Source organism: Elgaria multicarinata, chromosome 1, assembly GCF_023053635.1.
Source record: "Elgaria multicarinata webbii isolate HBS135686 ecotype San Diego chromosome 1, rElgMul1.1.pri, whole genome shotgun sequence".
Classification (NCBI taxonomy): domain Eukaryota; kingdom Metazoa; phylum Chordata; class Lepidosauria; order Squamata; family Anguidae; genus Elgaria; species Elgaria multicarinata.
The window spans coordinates 6,874,168-6,892,090 of record NC_086171.1 but is presented as its reverse complement, the minus strand read 5'-3'; the positions used below and the strand labels follow the sequence as shown (position 1 = coordinate 6,892,090).

Sequence of the window (17,923 nt, the reverse complement as noted above, 5' to 3'; positions counted from 1 at the left end):
ATGTCTTTCAGATATCTCAGCCTGGCTGCTTCATCGTCGTTTGAAACTCAATATGGCAAAGACTGAATTGCTCGTTTTTCCTCCTAAACCTTCTCCTCATCTCTCATTCTCTCTTACTGTCAATGATGTTACGCTTACTCCGGTCAAGGAAGCTCGTAGCCTTGGCTTTATATTTGACTCCTCGCTCTCCTTTATTCCTCATATTGAGGCAGTAGCTAAATCTTGTCGATTTTTCCTGTATAATATTGCCAGGATTCGATCATTTTTGTCTGTCTCTTCCGCCAAGACTCTTGTTCATGCACTGGTTATTTCACGGTTGGACTACTGCAACCTTCTTCTCTCTGGCCTTCCTTCCTCTCACATCAGTTCGTTGGTTTCTGTTCACCACTCTGCCGCAAAGATCATCTTCTTGGCTTGCCGCTCCGACCATGTTACTCCACTTCTGAAATCTCTTCATTGGCTTCCAATTCACTTCAGAATCCAATATAAACTTCTCCTGTTGACCTTCAAAGCTTTTCACGGTCTAGCTCCTTCCTATCTCTCCTCTCTCATCTCACACTACTGCCCCGCTCGTGCTCTTCGCTCCTCTGATGCCATGTTTCTCGCCTGCCCAAGGGCCTCTACTTCCCTTGCTCGGCTCCGTCCATTTTCGTCTGCTGCCCCTTACGCCTGGAACGCTCTTCCAGAACATTTGAGAACTACAAGTTCAATTGCAGCTTTTAAAGCTCAACTAAAAACCTTTCTTTTTCCTAAAGCTTTTAAAACTTGATGTTGTGCAGACTTTATACTGTTAGTTTTACCCTACCCTGTGCCTGCTTACCCTACCCTGTGCCTGTTTGCATTCTCTTCCCCTCCTTATTGTTTTACTATGATTTTATTAGATTGTAAGCCTATGCGGCAGAGTCTTGCTATTTACTGTTTTCCTCTGTACAGCACCATGTACATTGATGGTGCTATATAAATAAATAAATAAATAAATAAGAAGAAGAAGAAGAAGAAGAAGAAGAAGAAGAAGAAGAAGAAGGAAACACCCAACACCCAACAGGAAACACCCAACACCCAACAGGAAATACCCAACACCCAACAGGAAACACCCAGTACCCAACAGGAAACACCCAACAGGAAACTACAGCAATGACTTGATCAACAACAAAAGTGCCTGAATTGACCATCACGTCACGGCTTCCTTTTCTGACATTCCACTCTCTAAGCCACGATTCCAAAAAATCCAGCATCCCTGTTCCAGGGATGACCTTTGGGCTCAGTCAGGGGATATTCCATCACTCGAGCCTGAGGTATCTGCTTGCAGGCATACCAAGGTTATTTTGGGGGGAGCGCAGCAAGGCGATGGATTAGCAAAAGCACCAACTCAACACCCAGGAGGATTGCAGAAGCAGGTACTCATGTTGCAGTACAGCAGGAGTCCAGAGAGGCCAAAGCACTTTTTGTGCCAGGGACCCAACTAGCCCACTCAGCACAGTGGGTCAGTTCCCAGGACCAAATTGACATAGGGTGAATGCAACTAGACAGAGCTAAGCGGTAGTATGGCTGCTTTGCCCATGAATTAAAGAGCTGCCTTGTACTGCAGGAGGCTTTGCACCAGCAGAATCTGGCCTTCATTTGCTCTGGTTCAATTGGTTCGGTATTATTATTCTTTTTCTATTACCCGTACACTATGTATATATCCAGACTTCCGTTTGGCCCGTTCATACGTTACAGTTTTAGGCGTACGCTTAGAGAATGTCTACGTACTCCTGAAAAACGAAACGGTCCTGAAGATGTACAATGTAAAATTGTATATGTGCATGCCATTAACTGGAGATGCCCTGGGACCTCCTGCATGAAAGCATGTGCCCAGCCACAGATCTATGATCCCCTTCCTCTCTGGTGTTCCAATGCCAGATGGATTTTAAGAGGCTTTGCATTCCCAAAAGGCCTCCCACACACACACACAAGGGAAGACTTGGAACTTGTACTGACTTACTTTCCACCGTTAGCTTCCCCTGGGTCTTGTCATAGAGGGTCTCACAAGAGTAAAACCCACGGTCCCCACAGCTAGCACTCTTAATCACCAGGCTGTGTTTGGCCCCATTGGCCTTGATCTCCATTTCAGCGCTTGAGTGGAGCACGCTGCCGTTCTTCGCCCATTTCACCTCTGTGGTTGGCTTTGACAGCTCTACCTCGAGAGTCACGGTCTCCTTCTCCTGAACGGTTTTGGTCTCCAGTTTCTTCACAAATAACACCGGTGCCTCTGCACAAAACACAAAGGCAAGGCAATGTGGAAAGAGCACAGGAAATGGCCACATTCAGAGTTGCTCTACATTAAGCAAACATCCTCCACTTTTAATGGGCTTTCTTCTTCCAGAATCCTTCCAGGTTTACAGTGGGTTCCTTTAAACGGTGAACATGTGATTTGAAATTGAGAACTTCCCTTCTCAGCAACGCTCTATTTGTTCAATGAAATCACCATCTAGCAGCTATATTACAGCGCAACGTGAGCATCACACAATATGGCGCCATTAACTTTCATTGCTGCTTATCTCTGATCTTTTTGAAAGCGGGTTAAAGGGGGGGAGGTGCGGGACATGTCCTAGAGGTTGACAACATCATGTAAAGAATCTGCAAACGTTCGTGAGTGACCAATCACGAGTGCGCAATAAATTGGTCACATAAAGAAGCTCTTGCACAAGGCTTAAAATTAGTTGATGGTTATCCACAAACAATAGGGTGGGGTAGCAGGTGGTCCTGAGGATGTGATAGATCAAGAAGCTGTTGCTGTTATGATCACCCTGACAAAATGTGACATTTCAAGAGTGGTCACAGTAGGACTTCACTGATAGTGTGGTCTAACTTTGCAACCTGCCTGACATACATACATGAGAGTCAAATGCCCATCTGGTTATTTTAGTCTTGCTCTCATCCATTAGACAGAAGTCTGGAGCTAGACAGCTAAAAACTGTAGCTGGGAGACTGCATTTTTGAATGCTTCCTCACATAAAGAATTCCCTGCATGTTGCAGAATTGGATTATTTTCCCCTGCCCCCTTAACCTGTGTCATCGAATAGCTGTAATATGAACGGCTTCCTATTGCAGTCCTTGAAGGAACAGGTATTGATGGAGAACTATCCTTTTTTAATGCATGTGTAAGATGAAATTCATCCGGGGTTTTACATGGGAAATAATGGTATTTGAAGATGCAGCCTAAACTACCATTGATTGTGCTTAGTGTAACACAGCCGTGGAGTTTGTGACTGGCACCTGTTAAGGAACTTGGCTTTTGAGATTAATGACAGTGCTGGCTGTATTGTGAACTTTGTTTCGCTAATCATAACTGAGCAGCTGCGTGTTACTGCTTAGATTAATGTTTCAAAGCACTGGGGCAGTCTCATTTCTAACTTGCAATTACGTTTGCCAGTTACCTGTTTGTAAAGTTTGTGTGTGAACAGCTTATTGGACAACTGTTGAATTGTACAGATATAAGGCTTTGTTATTGGGAAATATGCTTAAATTAGGGTGACCCTATGAAAAGGAGGATCCAGCTCCTGTATCTTTAACAGTTGCATAGAAAAGGAAATTTCAGCAGATGTCATTTGTATATATGGAGAACCTGGTGAAATTCCCTCTTCATCACAGCAATTAAAACTGCAGGAGCTATACTAGAGTGACCAGATTTAAAAGAGGGCAGGGCACCTGCAGCTTTAACTGTTGTCATGAAGAGGAAATTTCCCCAGGTTCTTCATATATACAAATGAGACCTGCTGAAATTTCCTTTTCAATACAACTGTTAAAGATACAGGAGCCCTGTCCTCCTTTCCATATGGTCACCCTACATAAATAAATAAATAAATAAAAGAACTCCCTGCATGAAGGAAACTAGCATGTTAGGAAAAAAGGGTTAGTGTAGCCCTCTCACAGGTGTGCTAGTTTACTACATGGAGAGAGTTTTTCATATATGGGAGCTGAACATTCAAAGATACACCTTTACCACTCCCATCTAGAATCTTAAGAGGTACTGTCCAGAATTCCACCACCTCCGTCTACCATCTTATACTGTATTTACCAATATGCAAATCGTGTTTTTTGTCTCATGCATCTTTTGCTTCTTTCCACTACTCACCTTCCACCTTGAGGGTAGCTTTGCTCTCAGCCCCTTCTGCTTTTGCTGAGATTTCAGCCGAATCCTTCAAAGTCAGGTCATTAATGGTGAGGCTGTGGTTTGTGTCCTTCTGAGAAATGGCATATTTCTTACTGGCTTCGATTTTGGCTCCATTTTTGCTCCACGTGACGGCTGCATCGCTGGGGGAGACGACACACTTGAAAATGGCCTCCTTGCCTTCTTCAGCTACGATGTTGTGGAGGCCTTTGACAAACTTCACCACTCTAGCAACTGGAAGAGGAGGCCACTATTAACAGTCGTAATAATTTAACTGGGTGCAATTATTAATACCAAACATTCACCCTGTCTGCCAGTGTGATTAGAGTACAGGTCTACAACTCAGGAGTGGGGTTCCAGTCTCCACTCAGTCATGAAGCTCACTGGGTGATGTTGGGCCAGTCACAGCCTCTCAGCCTAACCTACCTCCCAGGGTTGTTGTGAAGATAGAAATGGAGAAGAGGAGGATTATGTAAGCTGTCTTGGGTTCCTTGCAGGGGAAAAAAGCAGGATATAAACAAACTAAATAAAGAAATCTCCCCTAAAGATGGCTTCTCTAACAGCTTTATTTGCGTTGAGTCTGGGAGCATGAGTTAGTTAAGGTAACATCTAGTTCTGCCCTATGCTTCTCCATGTTACCTCCAGTATCAGACACCAGTAGCTGGGGAACATGGGCTGGAGGGTGCTGTTGCGCAGTGTCCTGCTTGTGGGTCCCTGGTCCACAGCTGGTTGGCCACTGTATGAACAGAGTGCTGGACTAGATGGACCCTTGGTCTGATCCAGCATCAGGGCTCTTCTGATGTCCTCATGCAAGGCCTCAGTCATGAACATCCTCATGCCGGGTCTCCATCCTGGAATCTTATTGCCTGCATTACTCTTCACCCACTGTTCCAACACAACCCCATCTTTCCTTCCAGGAGGGGATCTACACTGCGTACTGAAAGCGCTTGTGTGCGCCTGCAGTACACCCCCAAAGCGACTGTGTAGATCCTGCCCTAAGAGGCGGAGGAAGAGGAGGCTGGGGAATCCAGCCGCATCCTTGCTGCCACCGCCCACCTCCCCGCCGGCCTCCTGCTGCCAGCAAAAGAGCCACCCGGGTCGGAGAGCTTCTTCCACTCTCCGTCCCACCTTCTTCTGCCGAGTGGCTCTTTCGCCGGCAGCAGGAGGCCGGCGGGGAGGTGGGCGGCGGCAAGGACGCGGCCGGATTCCCCAGCCGCCGCCTCCTCTGCCCTTTCCTCCGCCTCTTAGGGCAGGATCTACACAGTCACTTTGGGGGCGCACTGCAGGCGCACGCAAGCGCCTTCAGTACGCAGTGTAGATCCCCTCCAGGTGGCCCAGCCAGCAATAGAGCCCGGAAAATGGCATCGTTTTCCTGTGAGCACGTCCCCAAAGCACAGGAAAGGGCTGCTGAACCTTTTTCAATCCATGGGCTAAATTCACTTTCGGAGACGCTCTCGGGGGGCTGCATTCCAAAAGGCAAAGGAGGCGGAGCTGAAGGCAAAAAGGGGTGGAGCCAAACATATATTAGCATAAAGCTTTTACTGCCAGTAACTCAGCCTCATTGCAACCTTTTAGAAAGCGGGGGGAGGTGAAATAGACAGGAATCCACCCAATGATTGGCAGCCAGGGGGGAAGGGGGAGGCACCAGGGGAAAGAGGGCTGGTCAAATTCAGCCCCAGGCCTGAGGTTCAATGCCCCTGCCAGAGCAGATACCTCAGGGAATGGAACCCCAGATGCTCACCTTTGGACCAGCTACCAAACCACACCTTGACACTCATGCTGTTACCATTAAGGCCAGGCAGTGGAGGCTGGGTGGCTCTGATTTCAGTGGGGCAGTGAATCTGCTCCAGGTTTCAGTCAGAACCAGACAGAACTCTAATGGAGCTCCGTTAGTGTTCTGGCTGAAACCCGTAGCGGATTCACCACCCCATTGACAACAGAGCCACCAGCCTCCACTGGAACCAAGACCCCAACCCATACCTGCGGGGGCGACGTGAACGCTGCACTTCTCATCCTTGGTTTCACAGTAGTATTCGCCCTTGTCTTCTGCCCGGAGCCCTGTTATGATCAGGACACGCTTTTCCCCCATCTCACGCATCTGGTAGCGCTTGTCGGCTTTGAGTTCCACTCCATCCTTGCGCCAGACCACCTTGCCCCCGGGCTGGCTCAGTTCGCAACTCAGAGTCAGGGTCCCTCCAATCTCAGCTTTAACAGGCTCCAGCTTCTTGGCAAACTTCACGGGGATTTCTGAAGTGAATTGGCATGAGGCAAAAGGACATCAATACCCACCTTTTCCCAGGCTCTTTGAGAAGAAGGAGGACTGGACATTTCTGCTGCTGCTTCAGTTTTTGACTGTCCCTCCTCGTGTGGCACAGAGTGCTAAAGCAGCAGTTTCTGCTGCCGAAACTCTCCCCACAGCCTGAGTTCGATCCCAGCAGAAGCTGGTGTCAGGCAGCCGGCTTGGGTCGACTCAGCCTTCCATCCTCCCGAGGTCGGTAAAATGAGTACCCAGCTAGCTGGGGGAAAGGTAATAACGGCCGGGGAAGGCAACGGCAAACCACCCCGCTATAAGGCCTGCCAAGAAAACGTCAGCGAAAGCTGGCGTCCCTCCGAGAGTCAGTAATGACTCAGTGCTTGCACGAGAGGTTCCTTTCCTTTCCTTCCTTGTATGTACTAAACAGGCGTTTTTATTTATTGTTTATTTATCTGTTGGGATTGTTCCCTGCCTTTCTACCAAGAAAAAATGGCACTCAGGTTCTCAAAGTCTGATGCAGCCCTCAGTCTTCCTCAGCGGGAGGGAAGCCAGAAAATAAAGAACACCAAAAGACAAACTGTGGCCGCACTGAACATGCGCACCTCGCTTAGCATCTAAGGCCCTCCTCCTCATACTTCCTCAAAGTGAGTCTCGGGGGATGGCAACAAGTGAGAGAGCCTTCTCGTTGGTGGCCCCCCAATTATGGAATGATCTCCCTGACGGGGCCCGCCTGGAGCCAACATTGTTATCGCTTCAGCACCAGGTTAAAACTGCCCTCTTCACTCAGGCATTTGGCAGCCTACAATACGTTTTAAATTAGAAACTCCGTTAGACGAGCGTTTTATTGCACGCTCATTACTGGGCACTCACGGATTTTTGTGGGCCCCTCTCATGACGATGTCTGCCTCCTGCACACCTTCCGCCTCTTCTAGCTTTCCTTGTGGGTCAAAAAAACACCCTAGTAACACCCCAGTAAGTCTGACTTATTTTTTGAGACGGAACTTGCTGCTCTTTTTGTAAATTGTACATCTCAACACTTCTGTTATGATTTTTTTGTCGTGTTTCTGTATGATGATTTCTGTTGCTGTTAATCACACTGTCTCTATCTCTTAGCCTTGAGAGATGGCAACTTTGGACATGGTTCTCATAGTAGCCCCCACTTAAGGATGCTTCCCTTGTTCCTATTAACAGCTCAAGAATGTTCTTTGTGTCCTCAGTTTTCAACTTTCAGCTTAATAGTATAGGCGACCCTGATTGGCCAAACGCACATCACATGCTAAGCAAACTTCTAATCCTATATGTATCGCTACCAGCTCCGTTCTAACTTACTCAGGGCTTGCCTTTCAAGCCTGGGTCTACTTGTGCACAAGAATAAAGTATTTATGTCTTTTACCCCAGCTGAGGTCAATTATTGGACTTTGTATCTTAGTTGAATCACGAACCAAAAGAGGTTTTTCTCTTTTACCACACTATCTCCTGCTGTGTGCAGGAGAAGAGGCTGGATCAAAACAGCCCACTGAATGGGACATGGACACGTCATTTACTTCCTCCTTCCTCTTCCTTGAGAATGAGGAAGCAATCGGGGAGAAACGTGAGGGTGGAGAAGCAACGGTAAGGAAACACGATTTTCCCCGTGTGATTATGCTCTAGGTCTTGGACCTTCTTGGAATAGAGGAGAACCAGTACTATAGTTTGACCCTTCTGTGCCCCCCAAGAATTTTTTTTTTCTGGTGCCGCCACTGCCTTGCCATCAAGCTAGGATGGAGTTGGGCTTGCATTTACGTGGCTTGGGTTTGGCCTGCAACGTTCTGCATTTGGAGGCCCTAGGATGGAGAACATAGAATCACAGAATCATAGAATAGCAGAGTTGGAAAGGGCCTACAAGGCCATCGAGTCCAACCCCCTGCTCAATGCAGGAATCCACCCTAAAGCATCCCTGACAGATGGTTGTCCAGCTGCCTCTTGAATGACTCTAGAGTGGGAGAACCCACAACCTCCCTAGGTAACTGGTTCCATTGTCATACTGGTCTAACAGTCAGGAAGTTTTTCCTGATGTCCAGCTGGAATCTGGCTTCCTTTAACTTGAGCTATGGTCTTTAACATGATCTCTGGTCTATTGTTCAAACTGGCTGTGTCAGGCTGTGTTACTCCATTGCTACGGGAGGGCGCATCGAAGGCCTGGCCAGCATTTCTTGGGCATCACAGTCACAGTTCTATGAACAGCTGGCCAGGTATAAAACATGTCCAGAATCTGCAGCTAAGTTCTACCTTCTAAGGTAGTGCTATCAACCTGCTTTACGACCAGGCTGACCAGTTTTCATCTCTCTCTCTCTCTCTGTGCATTGATTCCTATCTATTTGTGCCTCCTAGAATTCATAGAATCATAGAATAGTAGAGCTGGAAGGGGCCTACAAGGCCATCGAGTCCAACCCCCTGCTCAATGCAGGAATCCACCCTAAAGCATCCCTGACATGTTTCTGAGATATTCTGAGAAGTTTTTTCTCACCTTGAACTTGCACTTGGAACTGCTGCTTATCACTCTTGGTCTCACAAGTGTACACGGCAGCATCTTTGACCTCAGCATGTTTTACAGTCAGGGTCCTCGTGGCGCCCTCTTTTCTGATCTCATACTTTTTTTCGTCTTTGATCTCCGCTCCGTCCTTGAACCACTTGACCTCAGCGTTATCAGGCACCACTGAAGTTGACAGGATGATGCTCTTGGCCTCTTGGACAACCAGCGGTTTCTCCTGGGCAACTTTCTTTTGGAATTTTGGCTCGGTTTCTGTAGGAGCAAATAGTAAAAAATAAAAACAGCCCCAACGGCGATATATAAGAACAGCCAGATTTCTTCCAAACTCAAGAGATTCTCAAATGAAGTAAAGAAATTAAAATGGAAGGGAAATGCGCACACAAATTCACCACCACAGCAGACGGTAGTGTCTGAGAGCACAGCTTTGTTCCAAAAAGCATTGGAGTGGCTAAACAACCCAGGATTCTCCATCCAAGGGTTGCTTAGTGTTGCATCTGAAACTGGACCTCCAGCTTGTCTCTCTTCCAACAAGCCAGAGAAAGAATCCGTGGTTTGTTCTGAGGTTCTTTCTCTGGCTTTTCAGGGGAAAGACAAGCCAGACGTGCAGGTTCAGACACAACACTGAACTACCCAGGAACAAAATGTTGTTTATTTATTTTTTATTTATTTATTTATTACATTTTTATACCGCCCAATAGCCGAAGCTCTCTGGGCGGTTCACAAAAATTAAAACCACAGTAAAACACCCAACAGGTTAAAACACAATTACGAAATACAATATAAAAAGCACAACCAGGATAAAACCACACAGCAAAGTTGATATAAGATTAAAATACAGAGTTAAAACAGTAAAATTTAAATTTAAGTTAAAATTAAGTGTTAAAATACTGAGTGAATAAAAAGGTCTTCAGCTGGCGACGAAAGCAGTACAGTGTAGGTGCCAGGCGGACCTCTCTGGGGAGCTCGTTCCACAACCGGGGTGCCACAGCGGAGAAAGCCCTCCTCCTAGTAGCCACCTGCCTCACTTCCTTTGGCAGGGGCTCATGGAGAAGGGCCCCTGTAGATGATCTTAAGGTCCGGGTAGGTACATATGGGAGGAGGCGTTCCTTCAGATAACCTGGCCCCAAACCGTTTAGGGCTTTAAATGTCAATACCAGCACTTTGAATTGGGCCCGGACCTGGACTGGCAGCCAATGAAGTTGTAAAAGGACTGGCGTAATGTGATCTCGCCGGCTCCTGCTTAAAAAAAAACAACTGGTGGGAACCATTGTGGGAACTGGGCCATTGAGTCATAGGGCTCATCTACACCAAACAGATATTCCGCTATGAAAGTGGTATGAAAGCGGTATATAAAAGGCAGGAGCCACACGACTGCTTTATAGTGCAATTGAAGTGCACTGACAACTGTTGGGGCCCATTGACACAGACCATGTACCGCTTTCATAGTGTTATATCCTGCTTCGTGTAGATGTGTCACGGGCCCCAACAGTTGTCAGTGCACTTCAGTACCACTATAAAGCAGTAGCGTAGATCCTGCAGCACACTTCAATACCCCTATAAAGCAGTCGTGTGGCTCCTGCCTTTTATATACCAGTTTCATACCACTTTCATAGTAGAATATCCTGCTTGGTGCAGATGAGCCCTTAGAGGCAGCCATGCCACACCTTCTCTGAGGTCATCCCTAACCTATCCCACAAACATTTCTGTTCTACCCTATCCATTTCTTTATAGAAGGACCACCAGCTTACACTGGATCCACTTAATCTCTTACATGATCATTTGAAGGAACAATGGAAGCTACTCAAAACAGAGTATCATTCTCCCCATCGAATGCCTGGAGGATGAAATGGGATGCCTCCGAGCAGCTGCCCAAACGGCATCTCCTACAAGGGCATCTGTTATTTGCAGCCCATGTCTTCCACTCACCGAAAGGCAGAAGCCTTTTTCACGTTAAAGACCTGACAAGATGCTGGGGCCTGCAAGGTGGTACCAGATCTATAAGAACATCATAGAATCATAGAATAGCAGAGTTGGAAGGGGTCTACAAGGCCATCGAGTCCAACCCCCTGCTCAATGCAGGAATCCACCCGAAAGCATCCCTGCCAGATGGTTGTCCAGCTGCCTCTTGAAGGCCTCTAGTGTGGGAGAGCCCACAACCTCACCAGGCAACTGATTCCATTGTCGTACTGCTCTAACAGTCAGGAAGTTTTTCCTGATGTCCAGCCAGAATCTGGCTTCCTGGAACTTCAGCCCATTATTCCGTGTCCTGCACTCTGGGAGGATGGAGAAGAGATCCTGGCCCTCCTCTGTGTGACAACCTTTTAAGTATTTGAAGAGTGCTCTCATGTCTCCCCTCAATCGTCTCTTCTCCAGGCTAAACATGCCCAGTTCTTTCAGTCTCTCTTCATAGGGCTGATGTTCTTCATCAGAACATCAGAAGAGCCCTGCTGGATCAGACCAAGGGTCCATCTAGTCCAGCACTCTGTGGCCAACCAGCCATCAGCCAGGGACCAACAAGGCAGGACATGGTGCAACAGCACTCTCGCAAGAGAGATGGTGAAAGCAGGGCTGGCGTCAAGTGTAGGAATGGTTGGGCGCCTGCCGAGGGCCCACACCTCATCAGGGGCCCACTGACAAGAGCCCCATGGAGTTGCTCCTCCTTCTCTTCATCATTGCAACCTGTTTGTTCACCTGCCTGTTCGCTGGCTCTCTGCCAGTCAAGCAAGCAATGATGAGAAAGAGGAGGAGGAGCAGGAAGAGGAGGACCAAGAATGGTGGTGAGAAGATAGATTCCTGAGGGAGAAGGCCCATGGAGGGTGTCTTGCCTGGAGCTGGCACTAGGTCACTCAAGAATGGCTCATTCCAACGCAAGCCCACATTTCACACATTCCTGCTTTCCCCTTGTACAGGTGAATGGAACTTACCAACTGCTTCAACCTTGAAAGTCAGCTTCTGGCCAACAGCTTCACAGGTGTACTCCCCGGCATCCTTCTTCTCCACCTGCTCCAGGAGCAGTTTTCGGGTGGTGCCCTCAGACTGCACCTTGATTTTTTTGCTGGAGCTGAGGGGTTTCCCGTCTTTGTACCATTTCACCTCAGCCTCAGCGGCGGTCACCTCGCAGACCAGAGCAGCGCTCTCCTTCAGGACAGCCACGACCTCCTTCTGTGCCTTCTCCTTATTAGCAAATATAGTCACAGCCTCTATCATGGGGAGGGAAGCAACAGAGAAGCAGTGAGCAGGAGGGCGAAAAACCTATGTTGCCAGTTTAAAGCAGTTCGTGAGCCCCAGCATTCCCCCAGGCATAGCTGGAGGATTATGTCCACTTCATAGGCCACAAATTGTGTCAGCCTGTGGAAGAAATTAATGAGCAGCCTGACCTGGTTTCCCTCAATGAACTCTGGGAATTGTAGTTTCCAATGGTACCGAAAACATCTTTCCAATGGTACCGAAACATCTAGCCACTTCATGCAAGTACCATTCCCAAAGTTCCTTGGACAGGACAGTTAAACAGGTCTGAAAGTGGTTTATATATGATCAGTGTAACACTGATGCTTCTTTGGAGAAAATGCTTTAGCTCTTCTTTCTTAAAAACTCACACTTCACCATTACTGCTGTGGTAATGAACTCCAAAGCATTGACCAAACACAGAACAGCCCGCTGCCACACCTCTCCCCCCACATCGACCCTCAACATTCAGAGGCCACAAGTAGAGGGCAGGAGCAAAACAGGTGCACCACACTAAAAATAAATACATTCCTTGGAATAAATAAATGCCCTATGAAGAGAGACGGAAAGAACTGGGCAGGTTTAGCCTGGAGAAGAGAAGATTGAGGGGAGACATGATAGCACTCTTCAAAGACTTAAAAGGTTGTCACACAGAGGAGGGCCAGGATCTCTTCTCGATCCTCCCAGAGTGCAGGACACGGAATAACGGGCTCAAGTTAAAGGAAGCCAGATTCCGGCTGGACATCAGGAAAAATTTCCTGACTGTTAGAGCAGTATGACAATGGAACCAGTTACCTAGGGAGGTTGTGGGCTCTCCCACACTAGAGGCCTTCAAGAGGCAGCTGGACAGCCATCTGTCAGGGGTGCTTTCGGGTGGATTCCTGCATTGAGCAGGGGGTTGGACTTGATGGCCTTGTAGGCCCCTTCCAACTCTGCTATTCTATGATTCTATGAAATAAATAAATAAAGTACCGACAGAGCAGATGGATCAAGCAAATAATTGAGTCATGTGCTACAGAGGAGCAGGGGGAGAAGAAACACCAGGAACGTCGTCGTCATCATCATCAATTTATTTCTTACCCGCCTTTCCCTCTGGATCGAGGCAGGGAACAACATTAGTTGCAAATACCATAAAATACATAAAACTGATTAAAAACATATAAAACATAGGGATGTTCCCACCACCACCACCCATTTTATCCTTACAACAACCTTGTGAGGTAGGGCATGCTGAGAGAGAGGGAGCGGCTACCCCAAGGTCACAAAGTGACCTTCATGGTTGAGTGAGGATTCGAACCTAGCTCTCCCCAGCCTTAGTCGACACTCCAACCACTACCTTTCTAGCAATGGCCTGGAGTGAAAGTCATGCCGCCTGAGACTCTGCCGCCTTTGCCATCTGTCAGGGATGCTTTAAGGTAGATTCCTGCAATGAGCAGGGGGTTGGACTCAATGGCCTTATAGGCCCCTTCCAACTCTACGATTCCAGGATTCTAGGATTTTATATACATTGCTTGGAACCCTGCTAAGGCTGTCACTCTAGAGCAACGTTCCAGGGAAATCTGGGGTCCCACTGCAGCTTATCAGAGTTTTGTCAATGAGATGATCCATACAAAATAGGCAGGATCCTGTGAAAGACACATTTGGATAGGGTGACCCTATGGAAAGGAGGATAGGGCTCCTGTACTTTTAACAGTTGTTAAAGGGAATTTCAGCAGGCGTCATTTGTATGCATGCAGCACCTGGTGAAATGCCCTCTTCATCACAACCGTTACAGCTGAAGGAGCCCTGCCCTCTTTTGCATCTGGTCAAGAGGGCAGGTATCCTGCAGCTTTAACTGTTGTGATGAAGAGAGAATTCCACCAGGTTCTCCATATATACAAATGACACCTGCTGAAATTCCCTTTTCTATGCAACTGTTAAAGATACAGGAGCCCAGTCCTCCTTTCCATATGGTCACCCTACATTTGGGGCCTGCAGAGGCGGTCCTGCAATACTCTGGTGTAAGCAACCTGACATTTCCAGACCATGAATCCATGAGTAACTCCACCCTATGACACAGAGCCCACTTTTATTTATTTGAATACTACAGAATTGAGAAATTTGTAAAGGTGTTCCGGTGCCATTAGAAACTACAATTCCCAGAGTTCATTGAAGGGAAACCAGGTCAGGCTGCTCATTAATTTCTCTCCCAGGCCGACACAATTGGTAATGGTACATCACATTTCAATCCTGGGTGCTTATTTTAGAATATTTATAGATTCGTTGTATTATTTATTTATTTATTTATTTATTAAGAATATTTATATACCGCTCCCCATTGAAAAATTTCGGAGCGGTTTACAAGGTAAAATGAAAATAAAAACAGAATAAAAACAGTTTAAACAAAATTTAAAAAGAAGCAATAACAGTAATCCAAGGCTGCATGTTAGAGAAAGACTTCTTGGAATAAAGATGTTTTCAGGAGGCGCTGAAAGGAGTACAAGGTTGGCACCTGCCTGACCTCCAGAGGCAGGGAATTCCACAGGAGCGGGGCCACCACGCTGAAGGCTCTTCCCCTGGTGGAATCCAATCGGAGGATGGATCTGTGTGGGACCACCAGGAGCAGGCCCTCAGATGACCTCAGTGACCGGGCAGGTTGGTAAGGGAGAAGACGCTCTCTCAGGTATCCTGGTCCCAAGTTGTTTAGGGCTTTGTACACAAGTACCAGAACCTTCGACCTGGCCCGGTAGCGAATAGGCAGCCAGTGCAGTTCCCTCAGCAGAGGAGTTCCATGCTGGAAAGGGGCAGCTCCAGACAACAGCCGAGCTGCAGCGTTCTGCACTAGCTCCAGCTTCCGGAGCAGCTTCAAGGGCAGCCCCACATAGAGCGCGTTGCAGTAATCCAATCTTGAGGTTACCAATGCCTGTACCACCTTGGCCAAGCTATCCCTGTCCAGGAGAGGCCGTAGTTGGCGAACCAACCGAAGATGGTTGTATGTTTACACAACTATATTATTCATGTAAGTTATGTGTGCTTTAATTTTTAAAAAGTGGCAAAAGGAAGCTGACAACTGTATTTATTTATAAATAACAAAATAAAAACAAATTTGCCTTGACGGAAAGAGCTTTTTAAATTTGCTGTGCCAACCCGAAGTAACTCACATTCTGCCCGTTCACTAAACTTTGAGACACTGAATGTTTTTTGCACATCCAGTGAATCCCGTAGTTTAATTTGCATACTTCCCCTCCTTCATTTTTGCTGGCCATGAGGAAAGGGCAAGTAACTGGGCAGATACTCAGAGAAAGTCATACAAAGCCATGGGTATAGAAAGCAACCAAATTTAGTCCTCCTGATGCAAAGTTCCTCTGAAAGCATCTCTCCTTCCAAAGAAATCTTCCTTTTTTCCCTTTTTTCCTCACCTGTAACATTAAGTTTGAAGGTCAGTTTCTGGCCAGCGGCCTCGCAGGTGTACTCGCCCCCATCCTTCTTCTCCACCTGCTGCACAATCAGCCGCCGGGATTTGCCGTCAGCTTCCACCTTGAATTTCTTGCCGGAAGTGATCACTTTCCCATCCTTGGACCACTTCACTTCTGTCTTGGCCTGGGCCACCTCGCAGCTGAGGGAGGCGTTACCCGATAGGACTGCCTTGATCTCTTTCTGTATTGTTTCCTTGTTGGCAAACACGTCCTCAGCTTCTGCAACTGGGCAGAGAAGAGGAGAAGCAATGTACGATCATTCCATTTGCCCTTTCACGTTTTCCCATTAACAGCTGAAACCCATGGCTCACACACTCAACGTTCCAGAAAGCCACATCTTTGTCCATCACAACCTCCTTCAAAAGAACCCACAAATCACCTATATTTTGCATGGCAAATAATGCTCCGAACTAGGGCTGTGCTCCGCTTCGCTTCTTAGAACTGATAGCAGAGCGGCCTGATTCGCCTCCGACAAAGGCGGAGACGTATCGGGTCGGGGGAGCTGCGGATCGAGATGAAGCAGTTTAAGACCAAGCAGATCCTTCGTCTCCATCCGGAGCTGTGAAAAAAGGTAATTTTGGTGGGAGGGGGGCTTATCTGGCAGCGGCACAGTCCCCGCGGTGATGCCGGCAGAGCCAGGGAAGGGGGCAGGAGGAGAAGGGGGCTTACCTGCCTCTGACATGGTCCAGCAGCAGCTTCAACTGAGGCTCAGGCCTCAAACCAGAAGACCAGGCCGCTGCGGCCTGGTCTTCCGGTTTGAAGCCTGGACCTCAGTTGAAGCTATCGCTGGACCGCGATGGAGGCAGGTACATGGGGAGAAGGGCCTTACCTGGCTCTGGATGCTCGAATTTGCTTCTAAGCTCTCATGTTGCCGATTTTGAAGTTTCTAACATTAAAAGTAAAAAAGTTATAGGTGTTTGATTTTCAATGCAAGTCTAGGCGGGAGAACATGGAGCTCCGATCCGGAACCCCGCAGTGGATCGACTGGAGCATAGGCAGATCAACGCAGGGCGGAGCGGACCCGATCTGGAAGTTGCAGATCGGGATCCAGAGCGGATCGGGGGGTCTGTGCACAGCCCTACTCTGAACACATATGGCCCGGGAGCTTTTTCAGGCCCCCAGGGGTCACAAACATGGTACACAGTCCAGAAATGTTATGACACACCCTACAGAGCAAAGAAATGATGCCAAAGTAAGGCAGAGCAGCTGACCTATTGCTGCTACTTTAGGCCTCAACACCAGCTTCCCTATTATTCCAGTTCACTTGGCAATATATGCGCAATTTGTCTGCACTGGCAGCCAAGGGAAGGAATGGAAGTGGTGACCTTTGGTCAGTGGAAAAGGCAGAGCCAAATATATGATAGGATATAGGGGGAAATAGATGAACCTTTTGGACTTGTCGCAATGACGTTGAAGGTCAGTTTCTGGCCAGCGGCCTCGCAGGTGTACTCGCCCCCATCCTTCTTTTCCACCTGCTGTACAATCAGCCGCCGGGATTTGCCGTCAGCTTCCACCTTGAATTTCTTGCCGGAAGTGATCAGTTTGCCATCCTTGGACCATTTCACCTCCGTCTTGGCCTGGGCCACCTCACAGCTGAGGGAGGCGTTCTCCGACAGGACCGCCTTGATCTCTTTCTGCACCTTTTCTTTGTTGGCAAATGCCTCCTCAGCTTCTGCATCTAGAGGGATGGGGGGCAAGAAATGTTCAATAACTTCACTTCCGCTTTATTTATTATTTATTTATTTATTGCATTTTTATACTGCCCCATTGCTGAAGTTCTACTTTAAGGGGTTTGTCATTAAGAGTTGCCATTAACATCTGAAATCCTTGTCTCACAGGGCAAAGCTGCTGAATTTCCTTCACCCCAAGGGCCGAAATCCATTTGGGAGAAGTTCTCGGGAGCCACATTCCATGGGTGGGTGGAGCTAAAGGCAAAGAGGGCGTGGCCAAAATACCAGCTTATTTAACTTAGAGCTCTTGCCGCAAGGAACCGAGACTTAGAAGAGGCATTTCAGCCTTTTTATGTGCAAGAATTCTTGTGAGTAAAGCTGCTTCTCTTTCTTCACTAAAGAAAGGTATGGTTGCTCTCTCTCTCTCTCTCTCTCTCTCTTCTTAGCCTTTTGTGTGCATGTGAGACTGGTAAGGAAAAGGCAAGGAACCTCTCATGAAAGCACTGAGTCATTACTGACTCTTGGAGGGACGCCAGCTTTCACTGACGTTTTCTTGGCAGGCCTTATAGCGGGGTGGTTTGCCGTTGCCTTCCCCGGCCATTATTACCTTTCCCCCAGCTAGCTGGGTACTCATTT

The 17,923-nt window shown here is 47.6% G+C and overlaps 1 protein-coding gene across 1 annotated transcript in view; it reads right to left on the bottom strand.

The window, feature by feature from the left end:
- Positions 1-17,923, bottom strand: part of OBSCN (obscurin, cytoskeletal calmodulin and titin-interacting RhoGEF) — a 244,447-nt gene that overhangs the window by 164,356 nt on the left and 62,168 nt on the right. The window contains exons 15-21 of the mRNA XM_063122933.1: positions 17,005-17,295; positions 15,561-15,842; positions 11,862-12,137; positions 8,914-9,189; positions 6,134-6,400; positions 4,118-4,387; positions 1,985-2,251 (exon numbers count right to left, since the gene is read on the bottom strand). Coding sequence (XP_062979003.1) covers positions 1,985-2,251; positions 4,118-4,387; positions 6,134-6,400; positions 8,914-9,189; positions 11,862-12,137; positions 15,561-15,842; positions 17,005-17,295 — 1,929 coding nt within the window. The remainder of the gene's footprint in view (positions 1-1,984; positions 2,252-4,117; positions 4,388-6,133; positions 6,401-8,913; positions 9,190-11,861; positions 12,138-15,560; positions 15,843-17,004; positions 17,296-17,923) is intronic.